Source organism: Emys orbicularis, chromosome 18 (assembly GCF_028017835.1).
Source record: "Emys orbicularis isolate rEmyOrb1 chromosome 18, rEmyOrb1.hap1, whole genome shotgun sequence".
Lineage (NCBI taxonomy): Eukaryota > Metazoa > Chordata > Testudines > Emydidae > Emys > Emys orbicularis.
Genome location: NC_088700.1, coordinates 17,077,011 through 17,102,250, shown reverse-complemented (window position 1 = coordinate 17,102,250; position 25,240 = coordinate 17,077,011). Strand labels below are relative to the sequence as shown.

Below are 25,240 nucleotides of genomic sequence, written 5' to 3'. Positions count from 1 at the left end.
TGTAGACAAGCCCTCACTCTCCTTTAACGTCTCCTTCAGTATCTCTCTCCCCTTCTCTTACTGTTGTTTCTTTTCTTTTTTCTCTCCTCCTCTCCGCTGCATCATTGGTAGCATGGCAATCAGCCATGTCTCTGAGGACAGTGGACAAGGGAAGTGGGAAAAAGGAGAGATTAACAGGAGAGCTCTCCCAGGTCTGGGAGCACGGGAATGAGGAGATTGAACTCTTACCTTCTGCCTTGCTGTCATCCACCAGTGGGCAGGCTGTTCTCAGGGTGACTGTGCTCAGCTCTGAATGCCTCCCTCGGGTGTCCACAGCATAGAGGGTAAATCTGGAAGGCAGAGAGAATGTTAGCCGCCACCCCAGCTCCGCGACGGTACATGGACAAGGCTCCAAAAGAGCAATGAACTGTTCGGTCCAAGTTCGTTGCGTCCACTTCTGGCAGCTTGAGTGGGGGAGAAGAGAACAGTAGAATTTATAATGAAGAGGACAAAGAAGGAAAGCTGCCAAGGCCTCACTGCATCTGTGCAAAGGCACTACGGTCTGTGGAATGCCTTGTCCTGCTCACTGCATCTACACAGGGGCACTGGAGAGGTGTCCCGCTGCACTGCAGCTGTATAAAGCCACTGTCATCTAGGGAAAAAGAACAGGAGTACTTGTGGCACCTTAGAGACTAACAAATTTATTAGAGCATAAATTTGTTAGTCTCTAAGGTGCCACAAGTACTCCTGTTCTTTTTGCGGATACAGACTAACACGGCTGCTACTCTGAAACCTGTCATCTAGGGGGGCTGCTTCCCCTGCCGCACTGCAACTGCGCCAGGACACTAGCTTCTGCGAGTACACTGCCTCTACCTCCATCCTTAAGTAACAGAGGTTGTAATTCCTCTCTTAAATGCCCAAACAGGTGGCAGCAGCAGCTTGCATGCATCCTTTGAATAGACCTGGAGGTTGTCTTTTCTCCATTCTCAAGCCAGAGAGGGGTTGGGAACGGCTGAGAGTGTTGATTTCACACTTGAAACTAATGGAGAGCATCTGACAGGAAAATACGGCGCTTGTGCTTGGAAGAAGCTTTGATCAAACAGGCCCTGGGCCTTTTTTTTTTTTTTTTTTTGGCTTTGAGCAACGAGTGTCCTGATCAGAGGTTTACAGCGTAAAACACAGAGAGCGTCTTATCAGCTGGGGATCGGGTAAATCCCAGCATAATCCTCCGCGCGGCTCCCAGTGGGCAGCTTTCCATATTTATCCACTCAGAGCCAGGCGGTGCAACGCACGTCTCCTGGGCTGGCTTTGACAAAGTGCAGGAACTTACCTGGCCGCCTTGGAGGTCTGAGACACCCAGTGACGGGGCACCCGCGGACTGAAGCCAGATCGGGCCACTAAATAGCACAGCCCAGCTTATTATCTTAACGTCAAACCCAACGGCTCTCGGGAGAGAGTGAAAATTGTTCTTTTAAAAGCTGTTGAAGCTTAAGTGGGATCCGGACTGTGTTGCGTGTTCTCTTCGCTGTGGTCCAAGTCCATAGCATCCTTGGCTGTGTCAGAAGTAACATCCCCGCGGACGGGCTCGCTACCATGCGGGCACATCTAGATCGCAGCTGAAGGGGCAATTTCCAGCCTGGGCGGATGTACAGGCACTAGCTGTGATTGAGCTAGTGTGCTGCAAATAGCAGCGTAGCTGCGGCGCCGCCGGCGGCGGTACAGGCTGGTGACCTGAATACATACCAGGGGTCTCAGATAGGTTTGTGCTCAGATGGCTAAGCATGCTGCTCTGACTAGCCACGCCACCCTGGCCACGCTGCTCTGACTTGCCACACCGCCCTGGCCACGCTGCTCTGACTAGCCACGCTGCCCTGGCCACGCTTCTCTGGCTAGCCAAGCCGCTCTGGCCATGCTGCTCTGACTAGCCACACCGCCCTGGCCATGCTGCTCTGGCTAGCCACGCCACCCTGGCCACGCTTCTCTGGCTAGCCACGCCGTCCTGGCCATGCTGCTCTGACTAGCTAAACCGCTCTGGCCACGCTGCTCTGACTAGCCACGCCACCCTGGCCACGCTTCTCTGGCTAGCCATGCCACTCTGGCCACACTGCTCTGACTAGCTAAGCCGCTCTGGCCATGTTGCTCTGACTAGCCACGCCGCCCTGGCCCTGCTGGTCTGGCTAGCCAAGCCGCTCTGGCCATGCGGCTCTGACTAGCCACACCGCCCTGGCCATGCTGCTCTGGCTAGCCACGCCACCCTGGCCACGCTTCTCTGGCTAGCCACGCCGTCCTGGCCATGCTGCTCTGACTAGCCACGCCGCTCTGGCCACGCTGCTCTGACTAGCCACGCCACCCTGGCCACGCTGCTCTGACTAGCTAAACCGCTCTGGCCACGCTGCTCTGACTAGCCATGCCGCTCTGGCCACGCTGCTCTGACTAGCCACGCTGCCCTGGCCACGCTTCTCTGGCTAGCCATGCCACTCTGGCCACACTGCTCTGACTAGCTAAGCCGCTCTGGCCATGTTGCTCTGACTACCCACGCCGCCCTGGCCCTGCTGGTCTGGCTAGCCAAGCCGCTCTGGCCATGCTGCTCTGACTAGCCACACCGCCCTGGCCATGCTGCTCTGGCTAGCCACGCCACCCTGGCCACGCTTCTCTGGCTAGCCACACCGTCCTGGCCATGCTGCTCTGACTAGCCACGCCGCTCTGGCCACGCTGCTCTGACTAGCCACGCTGCCCTGGCCACGCTTCTCTGACTAGCCACGCCACCCTGGCCACGCTGCTCTGACTAGCTAAACCGATCTGGCCACGCTGCTCTGACTAGCCATGCCGCTCTGGCCACGCTGCTCTGACTAGCCACGCTGCCCTGGCCACGCTTCTCTGGCTAGCCATGCCACTCTGGCCACACTGCTCTGACTAGCTAAGCCGCTCTGGCCATGTTGCTCTGACTAGCCACGCCGCCCTGGCCACGCTGCTCTGGCTAGCCAAGTCGCTCTGGCCACGCTTCTCTGGCTAGCCACGCCGCCCTGGCCATGCTGCTTTGGGTAGCCACGCCGCCCTGGCCACGCAGCTCTGGCTAGCCACGCCGCTCTGGCCACACTGCTCTGGCTAGCCACGCCGTCCTGGCCATGCTGCTCTGACTAGCTAAACCGCTCTGGCCACGCTGCTCTGGCTAGCCACGCCACCCTGGCCACGCTTCTCTGGCTAGCCACGCCGTCCTGGCCATGCTGCTCTGACTAGCCACACCGCCCTGGCCATGCTGCTCTGGCTAGCCACGCCACCCTGGCCACGCTTCTCTGGCTAGCCACGCCGTCCTGGCCATGCTGCTCTGACTAGCTAAACCGCTCTGGCCACGCTGCTCTGACTAGCCACGCCGCTCTGGCCACGCTGCTCTGACTAGCCACGCCGCCCTGGCCATGCTTCTCTGGCTAGCCATGCCACTCTGGCCACACTGCTCTGACTAGCTAAGCCGCTCTGGCCATGTTGCTCTGACTAGCCACGCCGCCCTGGCCCTGCTGGTCTGGCTAGCCAAGCCGCTCTGGCCATGCGGCTCTGACTAGCCACACCGCCCTGGCCATGCTGCTCTGGCTAGCCACGCCACCCTGGCCACGCTTCTCTGGCTAGCCACGCCGTCCTGGCCATGCTGCTCTGACTAGCCACGCCGCTCTGGCCACGCTGCTCTGACTAGCCACGCCACCCTGGCCACGCTGCTCTGACTAGCTAAACCGCTCTGGCCACGCTGCTCTGACTAGCCATGCCGCTCTGGCCACGCTGCTCTGACTAGCCACGCTGCCCTGGCCACGCTTCTCTGGCTAGCCATGCCACTCTGGCCACACTGCTCTGACTAGCTAAGCCGCTCTGGCCATGTTGCTCTGACTAGCCACGCCGCCCTGGCCACGCTGCTCTGGCTAGCCAAGTCGCTCTGGCCACGCTTCTCTGGCTAGCCACGCCGCCCTGGCCATGCTGCTCTGGGTAGCCACGCCGCCCTGGCCACGCTGCTCTGGCTAGCCACGCCGCTCTGGCCACACTGCTCTGGCTAGCCACGCCGTCCTGGCCATGCTGCTCTGACTAGCTAAACCGCTCTGGCCACGCTGCTCTGACTAGCCAAGCCGCTCTGGCCACGCTTCTCTGGCTAGCCACGCCGCTCTGGCCACGCTGCTCTGGCTAGCCACGGTGCTCTGGCCACACTGCTCTGACTAGCCACGCCGCTCTGGCCACGCTGCTCTGACTAGCCACGCCACCCTGGCCACGCTGCTCTGACTAGCTAAACCGCTCTGGCCACGCTGCTCTGACTAGCCATGCCGCTCTGGCCACGCTGCTCTGACTAGCCACGCTGCCCTGGCCACGCTTCTCTGGCTAGCCATGCCACTCTGGCCACACTGCTCTGACTAGCTAAGCCACTCTGGCCATGTTGCTCTGACTACCCACGCCGCCCTGGCCCTGCTGGTCTGGCTAGCCAAGCCGCTCTGGCCATGCTGCTCTGACTAGCCACACCGCCCTGGCCATGCTGCTCTGGCTAGCCACGCCACCCTGGCCACGCTTCTCTGGCTAGCCACGCCGTCCTGGCCATGCTGCTCTGACTAGCCACGCCGCTCTGGCCACGCTGCTCTGACTAGCCACGCTGCCCTGGCCACGCTTCTCTGACTAGCCACGCCACCCTGGCCACGCTGCTCTGACTAGCTAAACCGCTCTGGCCACGCTGCTCTGACTAGCCATGCCGCTCTGGCCACGCTGCTCTGACTAGCCACGCTGCCCTGGCCATGCTTCTCTGGCTAGCCATGCCACTCTGGCCACACTGCTCTGACTAGCTAAGCCGCTCTGGCCATGTTGCTCTGACTAGCCACGCCGCCCTGGCCACGCTTCTCTGGCTAGCCACGCCGTCCTGGCCATGCTGCTCTGACTAGCCACACCGCCCTGGCCATGCTGCTCTGGCTAGCCACGCCACCCTGGCCACGCTTCTCTGGCTAGCCACGCCGTCCTGGCCATGCTGCTCTGACTAGCTAAACCGCTCTGGCCACGCTGCTCTGACTAGCCACGCCGCTCTGGCCACGCTGCTCTGACTAGCCACGCCGCCCTGGCCATGCTTCTCTGGCTAGCCATGCCACTCTGGCCACACTGCTCTGACTAGCTAAGCCGCTCTGGCCATGTTGCTCTGACTAGCCACGCCGCCCTGGCCCTGCTGGTCTGGCTAGCCAAGCCGCTCTGGCCATGCGGCTCTGACTAGCCACACCGCCCTGGCCATGCTGCTCTGGCTAGCCACGCCACCCTGGCCACGCTTCTCTGGCTAGCCACGCCGTCCTGGCCATGCTGCTCTGACTAGCCACGCCGCTCTGGCCACGCTGCTCTGACTAGCCACGCCACCCTGGCCACGCTGCTCTGACTAGCTAAACCGCTCTGGCCACGCTGCTCTGACTAGCCATGCTGCTCTGGCCACGCTGCTCTGACTAGCCACGCTGCCCTGGCCACGCTTCTCTGGCTAGCCATGCCACTCTGGCCACACTGCTCTGACTAGCTAAGCCGCTCTGGCCATGTTGCTCTGACTAGCCACGCCGCCCTGGCCACGCTGCTCTGGCTAGCCAAGTCGCTCTGGCCACGCTTCTCTGGCTAGCCACGCCGCCCTGGCCATGCTGCTCTGGGTAGCCACGCCGCCCTGGCCACGCTGCTCTGGCTAGCCACGCCGCTCTGGCCACACTGCTCTGGCTAGCCACGCCGTCCTGGCCATGCTGCTCTGACTAGCTAAACCGCTCTGGCCACGCTGCTCTGACTAGCCAAGCCGCTCTGGCCACGCTTCTCTGGCTAGCCACGCCGCTCTGGCCACGCTGCTCTGGCTAGCCACGGTGCTCTGGCCACACTGCTCTGACTAGCCACGCCGCCCTGGTCATGTTGCTGCTTGTAGCGTCCAAGCTCAATCACGGTTAGCACATGTACATCTGCCTGGACTGGGAATGTAAACCTCCAGCTACAGCATGTACGCACCCACGCATACGCAACATATGAACTGGCTTCTGCTCTTTCCCACACACTGGCCTTGTCTGGGATTAGCCCCAATTCAGCCATTGAGGGCCATCAAGCTATGTAGCTATGTCCTGCCCACCTCCAGAGTAGACAAGGAAAGCTGCCATTTGCACCACGGCAGCTAACAGTGTTTCCAAGCAAGGGATATGCTCCATCAGTGCAAGCAGTGTCCTTTCTTAACTATATCTGGGGTCTGCATGGGCGCAGTTCTGTCTATACATTGCCAAGGAGTCTGCCTGCCCACAGGGACAGTTGCCATTTTGCGAAGCTCAGTTGATGCAGCATGTTACAGAGGAGAAGCCCAGGCTGTGCTCTCTCACAGAGACACTGCTTTTACCCTTTTACTGTGGTCCCTTAATCTAAACCTGAAGTTATTTAGACTGGGAGCGTCACAGCATATGAAAAACCATTGCAGCCCATAGGAACAATGAGGCCCATTTTATAGTGGGGTGAACTGGGACATTTGCAGGTTGAGCGACTTGCAGTGGGGCGGTGGTAAAACCAGCAATGGAACCCAGGAGTCCTGACTCCCCGTCCCCTGCTCTAATTGCTGGACAACACTCCTCCTTCTCCACAAATAGCTTCACACAAAGGTGACACGCTGCAAAAAGAGCTAACCACACATTTCTCCCGCCAGCTGATTTTCAGGGCAATCCTGGCGTCGTTCGTTTCTGCGCGTGGTATTTTTTATTTTTGTAACGTGCGAACACAAGTTAATCCCTAACCTCTGCCCCAGCTGTAGCCATTCAGTCAGTCAAACTCCAATCTGTGCCACAGCATTTTCCTTTAAAGCCGAGAGGTTTTATCAGCACGTAATTGCAGCACTTTGTAATTAGTGCCCACATAATCTCTTCGACCGCAGGGGGGGTCAGAAGGTGGCATCTCTGCCTGGAAGAGTGTTTAAAATATTTCAGCAGCGTTGGATGATGTCAAAGGCTCAGACCAGCATCTTGCCTGACTCGTCACTGAGCTCACCCTGACACAACGGGAAAGTTATTCAGTCACCAGTTCCAGGAACGCTGGCAGGGCTGGGTTAATTAAGAAAAGGTACACAGCCTTCTGGACCATGGTTTATTAGAGCAGGGTTCCCTCAGTACTATGCGGAAATGGGCAGAGGGCCTTATGTCCAGCACAGTCTAACCTGGCTCTGGTTAACTGTGTCAGAATAAAAACAAACAAACTATTCATGTCCACTAAGCCAGTGGTTCTCAAACTCGGGCCGCCGCTTGTTCAGGGAAAGCCCCTGGCAGGCCGGGCCGGTTTGTGTACTTGCCGCGTCCGCAGCTTCGGCCGATCGCAGCTCCCAGTGGCCGCGGTTCGCCGCTCCAGGCCAATGGGAGCTGCAGGAAGCGGCGTGGGCCGAGGGACGTACCGGCCGCCACTTCCTGCAGCTCCCATTGGCCTGGAGCGGCGAACCGCGGCCATTGGGAGCTGTGATCGGCCGAACCTGCGGACGCGGCAGGTAAACAAACCGGCTCGGCCCGCCAGGGGCTTCCCCTGAACAAGCGGCGGCCCGAGTTTGAGAGCCACTGGACTAAGCCACAACCCTCCTGTCCTTCAAGGAGGTTCTGAAATCTCACCTCAGGAATCACAGGGAGTATCCTGGTCATAATGAGCCCAACCCATAAAGGACTTGATTCTTGCTCCCCTTGAAATCCCTCGCAGCCTCCGAGGGGGAAGGGTTGGAACCCGCCGTGCCGTTTTTTGCCTGGCTTTGTGTTCCACCACCTGTTTCTTACCCCTTGTACACATTAGTGCAGGGGTGGCCAACCTGTGGCTCCGGAGCCACATGCGGCTCTTCAGAAGTTAACAGGCGGCTCCTTGTATAGGCACTGACTCCGGGGCTGGAGCTACTGGCGCCAACTTTCCAATGTGCCGTGGGGTGCTCACTGCTCAACCCCTGGCTCTGCCACTGGCCCTGCCCCCACTCCCCCCCTTCCCGCCCCCTCCCCTGAGCCTGTCATGCCCTCACTCCTCCCCCCCCCCCCAGGGCCTCCTGCACGCCACAAAACAGCTGATTGGGAGGTGCGGGGAGGGAGGGGGAGGCGCTGATCAGCAGGGCTGCCGGTGGGTGGGAGGTGCTGGGAGTGCGGGAGGGGAAGCTGATGGGGGGCTGCTAACGTCTTACTGTAGCTCTTCGGCAATGTACATTGGTAAATTCTGGCTCCTTCTCAGGCTCAGGTTGGCCACCCCTGCATTAGGGCCTGGCTACACTTGCAGATGTAGAGCACTGGGCGTTAAACCAGCCTTCGGAGACCGCAGCAGGGAAAATGCTGGCGAGTGTTTACACTGTCAGCTGGAAGCGCGCTGGCGTGGCTACATCAGCAGCTCTTGAAACGCCACAAAGAGCAGTGCATTGTGGTAGCTATCCCAGCGTGCAAGTGGCTGCAACAGGCTTTTCAAATGTGGGGGGTGGGGTGTGACAGGGAGTGTGTTGTGTGTATGTGGGGGGAGAGAGAGTGGGTTTTTGGGGTGCTGAGAGTGCATCAACATGCTGTCTTGTAAGTTCAGACCCCTCTCCTCCCCGCCTCTCTCTCACACACTCACAGCAAGCAGCATTCCACACTAACGGTTGCTTTGTCCCGGAGCAGATAAGCACGCCGGCTGTCAGAAACGGAGCTTTGAAAGGGGATATCCGCATTCCCACAGCCGATTCCAAAACAATGACAAGAGTGGCCACTTGACTTAAAGGGATTATGGGACGTTTCTGGAGGCCGATCAAAGCGCAGTAATGCAACACCTCATCCACACTAACGCTGGGACGTTTCAGCCGATGTGCAACAAGCGTTATGCTTCTCGTTGAGGTGGATTCCCAGGAGCGCTCGAGCTGCAGAGTCCAGGCGCTCTACGTGCCTTGCCAGTGTGGACGGGTCGGGAGATAGGGCGCCTGGGGCTGCTTTAATGCGCTCTAACTTTCAAGTGTAGCCAAGCCCTGCATTAGAGTGTAAACTCAACAGGAATCTCTAACTTGGCTGGGGTGTTTTCCTCGGTTGGGTACAGTGCTGGGCATGGCAGCAGGGCTATAATATGGTAAATAAACAACAGAAGGAAAAGAAGATCTACACAATGGAAGAGGAGAGGAATTGTTCAGGGTGTGGTCCAAGAGGGTGCAAATTAGGAGCAAAGGAATTAGCTACGAAAAGGCCCTGAGGCTGTATGCCGGGGGGAAAGACGTCCTGACAATGAGAGCTCATACTGTGGAACAGTCTTCCAAGGGAAGTAGCGGCAACCACATTTCAGATATTTAGAACTAGGTTGTCCTGAACACTGGAGAATACACTGGAGTTGCTGGGCACAATGGACTCCGTGTGTCCTAACGGAGCATTGCCATCAATACCTCTTGCAATCTGTCACTCACATCACAGCAGCCACCTGTGCTGATTTCAAGGTCCCCCCTCAGGTTAGTTGCTGAGTTTAAGGAGGCCAAAATGTATTTGGGCATTCCTGGGGGGATAAGGCTATGTCACGATATGACACAATAATAAAAGTGGTGACACAGTACCACAGGGCGATGATGAAATGATTTGCTCCTATGGGACATGGAAAGAGAAGAAAGGCCGTTATATCACATTGAGCCAAGCTCTGAGTGCTGCAAACACCAGCGCTGGTGTGGCATCTTTAATGAGCGGCCAGGACCTCACTGTTATGTCTGAAAGATGTCATTTTCCAACACGTTGGCCATTGAGAGGCCTTCACGATGTCCAGAAGTCCCCAAATGCAAAAAACTCTTGTGTCCGGAACACAATTAGCCAGCCGCTTTAGCCTGTAGGTTCTCTGTCGTGAGACCCTCTGTTAAACTAGGGAATGATTCATTTACTATAGACAGGATGGAAAGCAGCATTTCCACTCTGTGACTTCACATCCTTTGCATGGAGCAAAGGTCACCCCACATCAGCTATTCTGCCATCCAGGTTGTTAAGTTCAGCTGTTAACATTTCCAACCTGTAGCCGTCCAGCTACTGCAATCCATGGTATTTCTGGTCATTTTCAAAGGGAAGTCTCTGTAGAGGGGAGCCAGATGTTCTTGAGTTAAAGAGCCAAATTCAGAGCTGAACCTCAGTAATTCTATAAAAAAATTTATGGAGCTATACCTATCTCATAGAACTGGAAGGGACCCTGAAAGGTCATTGAGTCCAGCCCCCTACCTTCACTAGCAGGACCAAGTACTGATTTTGCCCCAGATCCCTAAGTGGCCCCCTCAACGATTGAATTCACAACCCTGGGTTTAGCAGGCCAATGCTCAAACCACTGAGCTATCCCTCCCCTGACTCTAGAAGGAGCCTACGGCTATGTCTACACTACAGCTTACGTCGGCATAGCTTATGTTGCTCGGCACGTGTGAATAAATCACCGGAAGTGACACCGCCATACGCGCCGGTGTGGGCAGCATTTTGTCGTCAGGAGAGCTTCTCCCGCCAAACAGCTACTGCTGCTCGCGGGCGCTGGAGTAGTTAAACTGACAAGAGAGCTCTTAGAGCAGCTACATTCGAGCGCCTACAGCGGCGCAGCTGGGAACTCTCTCGTGTAGCCGTGCCCTAAATTGGTGTCACTTCCATCTCCTTCCTGGCCCCTCCCAGCATGCACGTCACACCAGGGCTTGCGCCACACACACACAGTGGCTGTGGTGTAGCCAAAGGGGTGATCTGGAAACAAGCGAGTCTAACTGGTGCAACGTTGTGTGGTGATGTGTAATCGATTTAAACTAAACCAAATTCAATCATTCGTTAATAGGTTTAAGAGTGTCCACACATAGGTGGTGGTGGTGACAATTTATCTCAATCTGTTTCTAATTTAATTAAATCGGTGCCCAAACTGTGTAGACATGCTCAACATTCTCTCCCTTAGATACTGACATGTAAGTATGAGGGATTCTAATGGAGTGTAGGAAACTCTAAATATCACATCACCTTTGGATTTGGCCCAAATTGTGCAACAATTTGGTGCTGGTGAGTGGCTCAGCTTGGGAGCGCGACGCTCTTTGTTTATTCACAGTCCAAGTACAACATGGGCCGCAGGAACATAAGCTTCTCTACGTGACCCCACCGACAGGCTCCACCTCTTCTTGCAGTTCGAAGGCTGAGAGATTAGTTTGGTCTCCAGACTCATTCAGTCTTTGGCGTCTCTGCTCAGAGACTGCCAATAAGGGTGTGACGAATGCCAACTGGACTGAGATCCAACAGCGCATTACATACACGTTATTGAACGGCCGTCAGGTGGGAATGACTCTGAATCATGATCAGCATAGGGCTTGAGGAGATCTAGTGACCTGGAAGGGAAAGGCTCTGCATCCCAGTGCAAATCGCCTGAGCCATTCAGGCCACGATAGGTGCATACATGCAGCGTAGATTCAATTCTGTTTCCCAGGTTTTCCTTTGTTTTTTTGGCATGGCCAGTAACGCTCACACATCCGCCTGTGATTACAGGGTAAAAAGACCTATGCATGAACATGCCTCACGCCGCCGAAGCAGGTTGCTTTCCCAGATCTTCAGGAAGCAGCAGCTGCCAGTTAATCTTCTGTTCTCGTGCTTTTGAGCTCTCCAGGTCTGTCACTGTGTTGGATCCTGATTTGCAAGGTCCCAGGTGAAGTGTTGGAACTCGGCCTTTTGCCTCCACCTCCAGCTCTCTTTGCTCTGCGTGGGGAGTAGCCATTTCCTTCTCTTGTTCACAGTTGGCTCTTACACTCACACTCATCAAGGGGGTTTATATTGAGGCCCTCGATATCCTCAGTAGCGCCTACATGCAGTGCTCGGAAGGGCTGCCTGGCTCAGCACACACCTCAGTGATGGAGAGAATCGCTCTGCAGGCGTGCAGTGCTAGCAAAATAACCACATCTGGTTCTCCGGGAGACCCCAGCAGGAAAGGGAGGGAAGAGATGAAATGAGATGGTGCACTGACCCATTTCCCTGACCTTTATTTTCCCCTTTGGTTCTCTCTCTCTCTCTTTCCCTTTCTGCTCTCTTTTTTCTGCTCCCTCTTTTAAAAGTCAGCAAATAAATTCAAAAGGCGCAGGACTGACAGGGCTGGAGAGTGAAACTCACTATCCCTAGAAAAGGGGACAGCAGCAGGGAAAATTTTGCCGGCTGTCCCATGTCACAGACCTGCTAGGACCACTTCTAGGTGGTCGGTCTTGAAACAAGGGCCCCTTCCTGAGCTGGGCCTATGGGCACTAACTGTGCTGGTGGTTTTTGTGACGCAGTGACTGGCCCGAGGCCCCTAACGTGTGTCACAGAAGCCATCCCCATTCACCCTCTCTCCTTTTCTAGCCTACTCTACTTTCTGCACGGACACACCTATGATTGGAAGCAGGAAAACACCCCCTGACCTACAATTTCATTTTCTCCAAGACCGGGTGGCACACCAGAGCACCGGAGGCCCACTGGTAAATGCCACTACTGAGAGGACTGGGCAACTAGAGGACTGAATTTATTTCTGCTATTTAGTGCTGCAAACCCAAGAGACCCTCTGCCATGCTCATCTCTGCACTTGGCTCTGTGTGTGGGTGTCTTTACATAGGGAAGACACCGCTGCCATCAGTAAAACAGCCCTCCGGCTGCAGCAACCACTGAATTGACGCTTTGTGCATTTCTGGGGGGAGCGACAAAGGAGAGTGAACTCGTTGGAAAGTAACCTGAAGCGGTGGGGATAAAAACCTGCCTTGTGGGGCGAGCTGTGAAATGGATTGAATCCCCTTTTCTTCCCTCCAGTCCCCCCCACCATCATGCTCTATCACCAGGGAGCTGTGAACATCAAGGAGTGCATAGAATTGCTTAGGGGGGCAAGCGGCAGCTCTGACTAAACTAAAGCTGCCTGGATGAAGCTGAGCAAAGGAGAACGTAGGCTGGGTATCAGGAACATTCTGCTAGCCGTGAGGGTTGACTGTGTTGACAGGTGGCATTATAGGATGGGGTAGCAGGGGACTGGACTTGATAACCTGGGAGATCCTCCAGTCCTATGTTCTTGTGCAGTCTGCCAAATGGAGTAGACCCCATTTCTAGATTGGAGATGGTGCTCCCGAATAGAATGTAGGAACCCATCCTGCCGGGATAGAGCAGGGGCTAGAGGTGACCTTGTAGGTTCTTTCCATCGCTAAAGCCTGCGTTGGGTCTCGCACAGTTGAAGCAAAGTGAAGCAGGAATCAAGAGAGGTGCAAAACGGCGAACCGTCCCTGCCTGCCCCACTAAAAAGCCCACACGGACACCGAGCTCACACACTGGCGGGAGGGGTCCTGTCGACACTGAAATCTCGAGCTGCTAGTACCGTTGTGGGGTAAAGCGTGGGGGGGGGGGGGGGGGGCAAATCCTTTCCTGGACAGTTTGGGTTTTTTTTAATGCTTGCGGGTATTTGATTTCCAGGTGCACAGGCAAGACAGTGACAGAAGCACCGTCCAAGAGCAGTGGGACACCAGATATCAGGATCAGAATCGCGTTCTTCTAACCAGCAACTTGCGCTGAAAAATGAATGCCAATGCAATTCCTGATCGTGATGTGAAGGGAGGCTGGATGCCCACTGAAAACAAATGGAACCTGTGGGACAAGTTGGGGGAAGGACCATCCATGAGGTCATTCTACAGCCCCTCATGCAGGCAGAGGTGCCACGAGAGCCCCTGAGCCCTGGAATCCCCACGAGAACATCAATCTCCCACAGGGAGAGAGCAGCAGGAGCTGCTGAATTTGCTCTGGAGAATTTTAGTAAGTTTGGCCCTGTTCGATTGTCTCTATGGGCAAGGTGACAGAAGGAAGTGCTGCCTAGTAGATAGGGCACTAGATTGGGACTCAGGAGACCAGGGTTCAATTCCTTGTTCTGGGCTTGTGGGTGATCTTGGGCAAGTCTCTTCACTGCCCTGTGCCTCAGTTTCCCTATATATGAAAGGGGGATAATGCTACTGATAATGTAAAATTCTTTGAAATCTGAAGATGCAAAGAGACTTTAGAAGAGCTAGGTGTTATTTGTTCTGTTATCAGCCTTGAACCAAAAGCAGATAGAATGAGGGGCATATTTTGCATGGGGGAGGGGAAGCTGAGGTCCCTGCATGAGAGGAAAAGCAAAGGGATGAAAGGGGCAGGATTTCCATGAAAAACATCAAAAGAATTTTACAAAACAATTCCCCCAATTTTTGTCATGGAAATTTTAAATTTTTCTTTCTTTTTTTAATGAATGAAAAACCAAAAATTGAAAACAACTGAACAACAAACTATTGTGGGAGAGCTTTTAGTTATTTTTGGAAACTGAAACATTTTCATTTATTTTATTTTTTGGGGGGTGGGGGGAATTTTCAAACTTTTCCATAAGCTCTCGGATGGGATTTTAACTCTGTGTGTGTCTGTCTGTTTCCCTTTCCTTCCCCGCCCTCCCCCAGGCCCTCTAGGGTGCAGACCATGGGCATCTAACAGCAGCTGTTTTCTATGAGCACTGAGGAGGACAGATGGCACAAAAGCTGTCAGGAGCGCTCCCAGCGCAGGGCAATCAGTGGTGATGGTTAACCAGGAGCAGTATCAATCTGGGCTTTGAACTACACCAGTCCCTGGGTGGAGAAGATGTCTCCAGACATCACCTCAAAGACTCAGAAAGTTGCCAATCACTGCAACTGAGCATCTTCACTTGGGCTCCCAGTGGGAGAGAGTAGAAACAAGGCTGGGCTGCCACAGGTTACCACAATGGTGCATCCGCCTCAAAGCCTGTGGAGGGGTAGAATGACTGGGAAAGGATCGATTCACCTGGGTCTGGGGTGAAACACAGGGATCACCCACCACAGGTCCTTGATCCAGCACCAGGACTCCCTTTGACACTAGTCAACGCCTTCCATCGAACTCCTCAGATGGAACCTGTGTCTAATCACCTTCACACGGGTCCCACCGCGGACACCAGCCAACCTGCTGTACCCAGTGAGACTTGCTGTCTTGCCAGTCAGCCACAATCCCACGGCCAGAGCACAACTTCATGCCAAGTGGTTGCAGAGCTTTTGACCTGGCAGAGCTGAGGTAAGGAGACCCTGCTGGTGCCAGAGAATGAGGATCGCCCTGGTAGGAAATGAAGCCGATAAGGCCCGCAGACACCAGGGCAATCGGCAGGGCAGGCAGCAAGGTGACTGCATCCAGCCTGGTGGAGGGGACTGTTTGGAGCGTAGGCACGAGGAAAATAAAAGGGAAGCAGGGCTAAGGGAAGGACTCAAGCCGAGCACACCCTGCCCTGGAGTCCAGCTCTGAGTAAATCAGCCAGAGCGCTTCCTTAGCCATCAGTTCATCTGTTGGAGTGCATGGCTAGGGGGAATCTCTCAGTTACAGGCTCCCTGGAGCTGCTGCCCAGCCCAGCCCAGCCTTTTTACACTGTCCATCTGCATCTCGCCAGCCTAATGGAGACATTGGAAAAAGGAGAAAACCCAGAAAGGCTCTTTCCATGCGTATGTTCTGTGTGTATGGGGGGTTGGGGATGGGGGAGGGATAGTGTAGGCAGACATGTGATATGCACTGTATGTTCCTAGGCTGAGTGGAGAGACACTAGACTACTATTTAGGCCATCCCGAACTTTTGGGGCCACCACAGACCCGCTGGAAATGGGTGCAACTCCACTGAAGTCTGTGGTAGGGTTGCCAACTCTGACTGAAGCTATTCCGGGAGACTTTCCCCCCTCCCCTCCCAACGTGATGTAATGTCATTTTCTTAAAATAACCTATTCAAATCTCCCGGATTGCTTTCAGTCATTGCCGGGAGATCAGTGCCAATTCCGGGAGACTCCAGGCCAATCCTGGAGGGTTGGCAACCCTAGTCTACAGAGTTGCGCCCACTTACATCAAGACTGAATTTGGCCCATTAAATGATTCCTGTGGAAACCAAGGCAAAAGAGTGGGACTAAGTGGCTTCCCCAAGACAACAGGTGTAGAGTCAGGGTTAGAACTCAGCAGCTCCCAGCCCCATGCTCAAGGCATTACTCTACACGCCCGTCAATCAGAAATGCCTTACATTAAGATGGGGCAGGGCTTGCACCATAACACAGAGGCATTTAAGGCTAAGATTTCCTCTTTGGGGTCTCCTCGTGTTTTCCCAGGTCTCCAGTGGGTTATAGGCCACCCAGCCAGCATCGCACACCTGGCTCTTTTCCTCTTTGATGCTCTTGGTAGAATAATATTAACATTATTTTTATATGAATAATAAATATTTGGCTCCATCCACCCATTGCTATGCAGCCACCTCTGGGGTGAAATGCAGCAACTGTTGAATGGCAAACACAGCAATGCCTCTCAAGACTTATGATTGTGTATATTCTGCAGGAGCTGCAGGGGACATGTAGGGAAGCAGAATGCAATTTCCTGATTTAGATTTGTCCAGGAAATCAGGGTTAAAAACCCAGCTCATAAAAACGGCCAGGATGCCTTTAAAAACGTGATGCTAGAATATCTGGTTTTCCCAAAAGATAGTAGCTCCAGCAGCACAGTGCCCCCTACCATCATGCTGGGAAACTAGTTCACGACTTAGATGGAAGACCACCTTCTGCTGAAACATAATGTAACTTCCTGTAGCACTTGAGAGATGCTATGACAGGTTTCCCGTCCAAAATTTACAACTCTTGCAATTTTATCACTAGTCTGGTGCTTTTCTTAAACCCCCAGCTCCTGGAGTCCTATGATTATGGGAGAATCTCAGCTTCCAATAAAAAACAAAAAGTAAGTTTCTAGGCCTAGTAGTTGCAGGTTGAAAATGCAAAACCCAAAAGGCTCAAAAACCAGAAGGCAAATAAACAGAGCTCAAAACATATTATTATGTTTTAAAATCCCATGATTTTTAAGTCATTTTCATGATTTTTGAGTGGCTGGGGTGGGCAGTGCTGCAGCCAAAAACTGAGCCAACCCAACCGCACTTAGTGTGGGAGCTGAGCTGTTTCTGTCACATGATGACATGGATGCAGGCCCAACCTACCACTGCATCTCTCTGACACTCCACATGCTTGACTCTGGCTCTCTCCTGCCCCTGCTGTTTACTGCAGATTTTGGGCTCCCGCAACTGCTAGATGCTGTGGGATATCACGACCTAACTGCCTGGGCCATGGGAAAAGAGTCCAAATAAACAATCCCATCATTTGCCATATATCGATGCTAAGTAACCATGTATGGATATGGACACAATGGGTATTCAGTTATGGGATGACCACTGACGACAACTGGCGGGAAAAGAAGAATTCCAATTCGTCAAAAAATGTCAAGGTTTCAAGATGTGTCCCACCTCAGTATGAAAACTAGACCTTTCGACATGCTTCAAGAAAAAATAGGAGAGATTGAGAGACAGTCCCAACCTAGAATACCCAACAGCCCAGTGGTTGGGGAAATGGGGGTCCCTTCTCTGAACGAGGCCCAAAACTCTGGGCTATAGAGTTAGTCGCTCCTGTTGGTGCTGTTCCACTTTGTATAAATAATTAAATATTCATTGGCCCAGAGAACAAGACGCTGACTCTGTAGGTTAGAGCACTCAGTGAGAGATGGGGGAGACGCATTCACGCCCCTGAACTACTGGACTTAGATCAGAGACTTGACTGTAAGTCTGCCACATCTCGGGCGATTGTCCTAACTACCAGGCTCCTGGCTACCATGGGGTAGACCTGTCTCTCTCAGAATTCCATCCTGGACCTGAGAAACCTTCCCAAAGAAATTTTTGTCCAAACCAATTTGATTCTGGAAAATATTTAGGTTGCAATGAAAAACATTTTGTTGAAAAATGACTGACTGGTTTTCTACCAACCTTACCCTGTCACACATATGACACTATGGTTGTATGCCTGGAGTCCATCGCTGCCTGTAATACACTCTTATTTGAACCTTCTGCCTATTGAGTTCTAACGCATTACAGTCTCCTAATTACACTCCTCGATTTTGGAGCAATAGATCATCAGATCCATGCTCAGGATCTGGAAATGCTCTTCCACTGAAAGCTACTTGGCTGCCTAGAGGACTGTGCTTTGCTCTCAGGAGAATACTCAGCCACAGTGAGCAAGGTTTTTGTCTCACTCTCTCTGGGTCTGAACACAACCAACACAACATGCCTGAGGCCGATGCAGAGTGCTGACATGAACACATCCCACCTGTGCTCTGCCAGCTCCTTCGGTGCCTTATTCGCTTTAGAACAGAATTCAGAGCCTTGGTCCTAATCTACAAGGCCTCAATGGACAGGGATTTGGTTATCTCCATCTGCTTCACCCTTCATGACCTTCCAAGACAATCCCCCCTGCCCTCAGATGAGGCAGCTGGACTGACCCCAAGAGCTAGGAGCAGAGTGTTCTCAGCTGCAGGACATAGGCTATGGAACTTAATGCCAGAAGAGATCAGATTGTGCCCAAACTTGAGTGTGTTCAGAATGAAGTGTGAGACACACCCCAGGAACAATGCCCATAAATAAATACATATGTAAATAAAATCATTGTACATATCACTTCACACCCCATAAGAACATAAGAAGGGCCATATGAGGTCAGACCAAAGGTCCATCTAGTCGGTATCCTGTCTTCCGACAGGGACCAGTGCCAGATGCTTCAGAGGGAATGAACAGAACGGGTAATTATTGCGTGACCCATCCCCTGTCATCCAGTCCCAGTTGCTGGCAGTCAGAGGTTTAGGGATACCCAGAGCATGTGGTTGTGCCCTGACCATCTTGGCTAATAGCCACTGATAGACCTATCCTCCATGAACGTATCTAATTCTTTTTAAAACACATTTATACTTTCGGCCTTCACAACATTCCCTGACAATGAGTTGCACAGGTGGACAGTGTGTTGTACTCAGGGGAACAGAGTGAGAAAACACCATTCTCTTCCCTGTTCTTTTGCTTTTTCGTGATTTTGTTAAGCACTTAGATTACTGAGGTGACAGGCACGTCTATAAATGACTATGATAGATAGAGAGATAGACAGATAACCCAGTTTCTCACAATACAGTTTGTGTACATACACAGGGTTGACTCCAAGTAAGTGTTGATGTGCCTATAGGGGAAGGTGTTGAAATTTTACGGGATTTTGTGTGGGCGAGTGTGCATGGGTGTGTTTTTGTGTGAGCAGAGTTGTGTACTTGCCTGTACCTCAGGATGTGTGTGTGTGACTATTATTTAATGTCTTTGCAGTGCTTTGCACATGAAAAGTGTTATATAAATGCTAAGTATTATTAGTATATCTCAAGATAAGGGTGTCTCTGTATTGGCATGGAGGGTATTTGGGTCTAATTACTTAAAATTGTGTGTAAATGTGCTATGCATGAGTGTAAAAAGGATACTGAGGCTGTGCGCAACTGGATCTAAAGTCTGTCTACACTGTTTCTTTTCAGGAAACCTCCTACCATTGCATTAGCAAGGCATCCCCTGTGGGGGCAAAACCGAGACTGCTAGTACGGACAGAGCTCTGGGAACAGCCAGCACGTTTACCATTGTCCCTTTAGACCTACTCTGAGCAAGGTTAGGTGCCATGGTGGCAAATATGCTGCTGTCCTGTCTACACTAGTGCTTCCACCGTTGCTATCACTGGCGGAGATGCCTAATGCTAGTACACTGGTGAGGGATTTCCGGAGAAATGTGTCCGGTGTGTTTGGGTGAGCAAGTGTGTGGCTTTATGACGGTGCTGATCTACCGTTTAAGTCAATGGAAAACTTCCACTGACTTCGGTGGAGCAGGAGCAGGAGCAGGAACTATCTGCCAACCGTAGAGTCTGGAAGGGTGTCTCTGTGAGTGTTCCTATTCAGAAACCATTACAATCAAAAAATAAAAACCAGCCCCTCCGCACAAGCCGCAAGAATGCATTTCAGCTTATTGCTCGATAGTGACTCTGTGATTAAGAAACTGGCGTAACCCCCTCCCCGCCGCCCTTTGTGGTGAATAACAAGCGGACAATAGGAAGGGAGCATTCCCTGGAAGGGAAGGAATTTTCGGTTGCTTTTGTCAGGCCCTGAATTCCTGCCTGATTGGTCATGCCATGCCCGTGTTTACAGTGCCATTATCCAAGCAGGCGGAGTGCCTTGCAAAGAGATCCACTGCACATTCCAACCCGGCCATGTGGCTGGAGTTGACTTCCCTATGGCTGGCACCACAAAAACCATGCAGCGAGAAGATGGTAATGTTGGGACATCAACAAGGCTGGGCTGGGGGAGATGTGCTGTGCGTAGGGGCAACATCTGTGCAGCTTTATCTATGAGTAGTGTGGCTTCTGGTGCATAATGTGGCGACACAACTGACACATGCAACTCCCAGCTGCTATCGCCAGCCCAGTCAGGTCTGTCCCTTGCACTGTATGTACCCAGAACACATCCTGGTACAGCTGTGAAGGTGTTTGTTTAGCATTTCCATGGTCTGTTGTTTAGCGTTTCTACAGTGTATACGTTAAGGTGGATGGATGGATAAGTGGATAGATATTGCTATTACGGAAAAATTCTACAGAATTTAATAAAGGGCAAAACCACTACAAATGTACGACAGTTCTATATAAAATACTCCAAAAAACTATCAAATTGAACGCAAATTTATCTGCGTTCTTCAGGTTTTTTTTTTAAATCATCTGTTACAACCATCTTGGATTTTATTCTATCAGCCATTCCCATCTGATACAGAAATGAATGATCGTTAACATGGAGGTACTGTGTCCGAATACTGGAGCCCTATCTCTAAACTCAGATCCGAGGCAGCCAGCAAGTGGTTTTGAAGGATTACGCCTTCCCTCAGGGACGGTAAACATTTTAAAGCAGGCTAACCAGCATTCTCCAAAAAGTTCTTCCAAGAACAGACCACGAATTGGAGGGTGGGGAAAAACAAATCTGAGCTGAGAATCAACTCTTGTGTGTTGCGGGAGGGTGGGGGGTGGGGACATTGAATAATTGCTGGAAAGTACAATAGACGACGAGCGGGGAGGGTCGACAGCAGCTACCTGGATAGGAAAGGCTTTCTTGCTAAAGGAAATGCAGGGAAAGGAGCAGCAGAGAAAGAAGCTGCTGTGTTTGGCAGTGTAATGAGAAGAAGGTTAAAGCACTGGTGTGAGACTCCAAAAAGGTGGGTTCAATTCCCTGCTCCCCTGGGTGACCTAGGACAAGTCACTTGGGGCTTGTCTTTGCTGCAAAATTAACTCAAATTATAATTCCAGTGGTGCCTCATGTTCACACTGCTCCCCAGATGCTAACATGACCACTCTGCAGTGAGGACACAGGTTAACTCCACTCCAAGAGCAGCTAGTCCTCCAGTGCCTACCCACAATTCCCCCCACGTGCCCAGGAAGGACAAACAAGTTCTCTACAGTTCACAGGGGAAGAAACATGGAGTGGCTCCGCTTACTGCAGCGCAAAGCACCATGGGACGTTCCCCCCTAGCACCACGCCCCAGGGAGTGCGGCTCCAGGGTGGACGCAGCAGCTTGAGTGGTATTTTGCAGTGTGGCCGCTCTGCCTTGAACTAGGCTAACTCAAGTTCATTTGCAGTGAAGACGCAATCCTCTGCTCTCTGTGCAGCAGTTCTCCCTCTGCGAAGTGGAGATAATAATCCTTTCGATGTTGTCTATCTAGCTTGTAAACTCTTTGGGTCAGGGAGAGTCTCTGACTATGTGTAAGTGCAGCGCTTAGCATAATGGGGCCCTGAGCTTGGTCAGCGCCTTTAAGCACCACTCTAATACCGTAATGATAAACAGATGGTAAAAACGTGCATCTATCTCATGTATCTTGCTGAGAATGAGGCTAGTACATCTCACAGAGTGCTTCTCATGGGGTAATCTGATTTCCCCCCCCACTCTATTCTTAATAAAATCTTGGCCTGAAATTCAGCCATTTGAGTCCGCGACCGTTATGAGATAGAGTCACTGGCGTTCCCCCTCAGAGGGCAGACGACGTGCTGGGCTCTTGTAAGAGGCGGTTGGGAAGAGAAGGGTACCAATCCTGCAGAATCAACCCCCGCAAGAAGGGCCACCTGGCTGTTGATCAGCAAGAGGCTGAGGGAAGGCAGCTGGCCGTGAAGTACGATAGGAAGGAAGGAGGCCTACACTGATCCCATCCTATGGAAACCTATTGCAGGGGATGTTGTTTTCTGCTGGATTCTACAGGGTGATCCAAATAAAACAAAAAACATTCCCCATTTCTGTGAAGGGTGGGGTTCCCACAAAAGCTGCAGTATGCATCCCACAATGCAAGAGACGCCAGAGATAAGGAAACCTCAGAATCCTGTAGTTCATAACCCCTCCCACCCAGCACCTGGATTCCTTCCAGACAATGGCTGTCGATCCCCAACAGTTAACCAACGGGTCACGTGAGGGGATTTTCTGACTCTTGGCATGAGGGAGCTTTTTAAAATGCAAAAGGTAACGACCCTACAAGGGCACAGCCCCTGGGCTACCTCTAGGGAAGGCTTTGGGTTCTTTCCACCAGGCTGGGGTTCTATGGAAACCCAAGGGCAAAGCTATCCTGGAGAGATCAGGATACAAGCGCTCTATAAACCTTCCTTCTTGGTCCCCTCCCTTGAAAGCAACACTTTTTAGCTCAGCTACGGGGCACACTCACTGTGCTTGGGCTTGTTACAGCGTACAGCAGTGCCACCAACACACCGGCACGGCACCTCCTGCTGGTCAGTCCGGGAATTAGCTCATCCAGCTCAGGAGCGCCCTCCTCTGGCCAGTTTCTCACCCTTGGTTACCTGCCCTGTTGTCTCCACCATCTCTGGCCCCATGTCCCTCCCGGATCACAGTTCCCCTTAACTTGGGGTGCTGCCCCACAGCAGAGCCCCCACACTTTGGGTCTCCCCACCTCAGGGGAACCCCAACCCTCTATACCCACCTCACCTCAGTGACTACTGCCAGTCGTCATCTAGCCCCTTCTCTCAGGGGCAAACTGCAGTCTGTAATGGCCACTCATCACTTGCCCTGGCTGCCTCCCTGCAGCCCTAGGACCTCCTCAGGCCTTTGCTGCAAGGCCTCAGCCTGGGAGGTCACCAGGCCAGAGCTCCCCAGCTCAGTCTGCCCTTTCCCAGTACTACTCTGTCCAAGATACCCCTGTCTCTACCAGGCAGCTAGGTCCTTCTTGCTCCACTGCTGGAGCAAGTCTGACTTCCTTTGCCCCAGGAGCCCTTCTTATACCGGCCCAGCCGGGCCCTGATTGGCTGCCTCAAGCCCGCTCGTGATTGGCTCCCCGGGACAGCCCTTTCCCAGGGCTGTTTTTAACCCCTTCCAAACCGGAGCTGGGTGACTGCCCCGCTACACAGCACCTTATTGATCTCTTTAGGTTCCATATCCCTGTTGGCCAGGATCGAAAAAGGATGGAAGGGAGAGAAAGAAATCGGCTCCTGCTGCTCCCGGAATCTGCCATCCCAGTGACGGTGGGGAGGCTGTGTCTGTACTTGGTGCTAGGGGTGTGACCGAGCTAACACGCTAAGAGCAGTAGTGTGGCCCTGGAAGCCCAGGCAGCGCTGAGCGGCAGCATGGACTAGCCGCCCTGTGTACGTCCCCATCGGGTCCAGACGGGTGCGCGCTCAAGGTGGCTAGCCTGTGCTGCCACAGAGACACTTCAATGTTTAGCACGCTAGCACAAGGCATGCTGGGAATCACACCCACAGCCCCAAGTGTAGACGCACCCTGGGAGACAGAGCTAATTCCCCTCTTCGTGCCCCTGATTCCGAGGAAAGAGATCAGCCATCCTGCCCCCAGTTCCAAAGTCCCAGTGACCCAGGGCTGATCTCCCTGGAAACCACCTCTCTAATCCCCTCTGGGACTGCTTTCCCCAGTTGGCAATGTCCAGGACCGAGCAGGAACCCCTAGGAACCCAGACCTTCCTGCTCCCCGGGTGCTGGAGGGGACCTGTGTCTGGGGGCTGTTCTCCCCCAAAGAACCCCCCCAATTAGCTCATCTTGCTGCTGGCAGTGCCTTGTCATGTTACCTTGGCAACCCAACCGGGGTGCTCTAGGTGGCCTCACTGAAATCAATGGCAAATCTCCCACTGATTGCAATGGGGCCAGGATTTCACCCTAGGGGAGTCTTGGCTAAGTCGTCTTTCCTTTTTCTCTCCGTCTTGCAGATTTTCTCCTTTCTGACCCCTGGTCCTCAGGGCCACTGGCAAGAAGCAGATCATTTGTCCCTCATCCCTCACACTCGATAAGGTTTCCATTTCCTGAGTGTGTGCGTTACATTTTGAATATGTCCTTTCAGAAAAGCTTTGCACCACTGATTAAGAAAGAGCAGAGCGGGCCTCCCCAGAGAGGGGCTGGCGTGTTATACAAAGCCCTCTGACGGAGAGCAAACATGGCCCAGAGAACAGCTCCTTGGCATGGCAACAGGAGACCTCGTCCAAAAAGCAGCCCTGACACGAGATAACATTAATGCAGCTTATGCCGAGGGTCTAGGGCTTTTGGAGTTAAGCTTGCTCCCAGGAGCAAGAGTCTTGGTCTTTATCAATTGCAAGCAGCCCAGCATGTCACAAGGATGTTCCGAAGGGATGGGAATGGAGCTCTGGAGATAATGGGCACGGCTGGGAAAGCAGGGTCACGGTGGCGTTTGGGGATGCCCAAAGGGGAAGGCAGCCCCGCTCTTGCAAAAGGGTTTACTTCCCTCTCGGAGGGCGGGAAGGGGCAGGAAGGGATACAATCGTAAAGAGGGGGTGATCACTTTGTGGTCTATGCTCTGTGTTAACTTCGCTGCCCTCCCTGTGCTGCTGGGGCCTCCGAACCACACTGAAAAGCTAGGACTGGATGGGTGCTCACGCAGAGGCGAGGGACCTGCGCACAGCTATGCAGCTCTCCCCATGCCGGAAGGAGGAGGCCACACCTCGTGCCACCTCCCCTCTCCGCCCTGGAAGGAGGTGGACGTGTCTGGTGCCACCTCCCCTCCCGACCCCGGAAGGAGGAGGCCATGCCAGGTGCCACACTCATACTCCTCAGCACAGCAGGCTCTTCTAGGCCTTTCTTCTTGCCCCGGACACACTGGACACAGCTGCAGTGTCCTTTGCCCTGTCCCTTCAGAAAGGCTGCCCCAGAGCACAGAACCTAATGCCAGCAATAACAGCACACCGCACCGACATGGTCAGGGCTGGAGCCGAGTGGCTACTCCCGAGATGAGAACTCAACACTAGGCCACCCTATGGCAGAGACAAAGTGCTGAATACAGAAGGTGGCAGAACACAGCAGGAGGGAGCGGTCCCTCAGATGGTCTGCCAGCCCCAGCTGTGAAGTGAGGACCCATAAAACCCTGCAGAGGAAAGACAGGAGGAGCATTAAAGAGTAACCATGGAGGTACAACGGGACGGTCCTTTGTCTCCCTCCTTACCTCTT

The 25,240-nt window shown here is 53.2% G+C and overlaps 1 protein-coding gene across 1 annotated transcript in view; it reads right to left on the bottom strand.

Moving 5' to 3' along the window:
• ASTN2 (astrotactin 2) overlaps positions 1-25,240 on the bottom strand; it is a 551,498-nt gene that overhangs the window by 15,210 nt on the left and 511,048 nt on the right. The window contains exon 20 of the mRNA XM_065418613.1: positions 229-329. Coding sequence (XP_065274685.1) covers positions 229-329 — 101 coding nt within the window. The remainder of the gene's footprint in view (positions 1-228; positions 330-25,240) is intronic.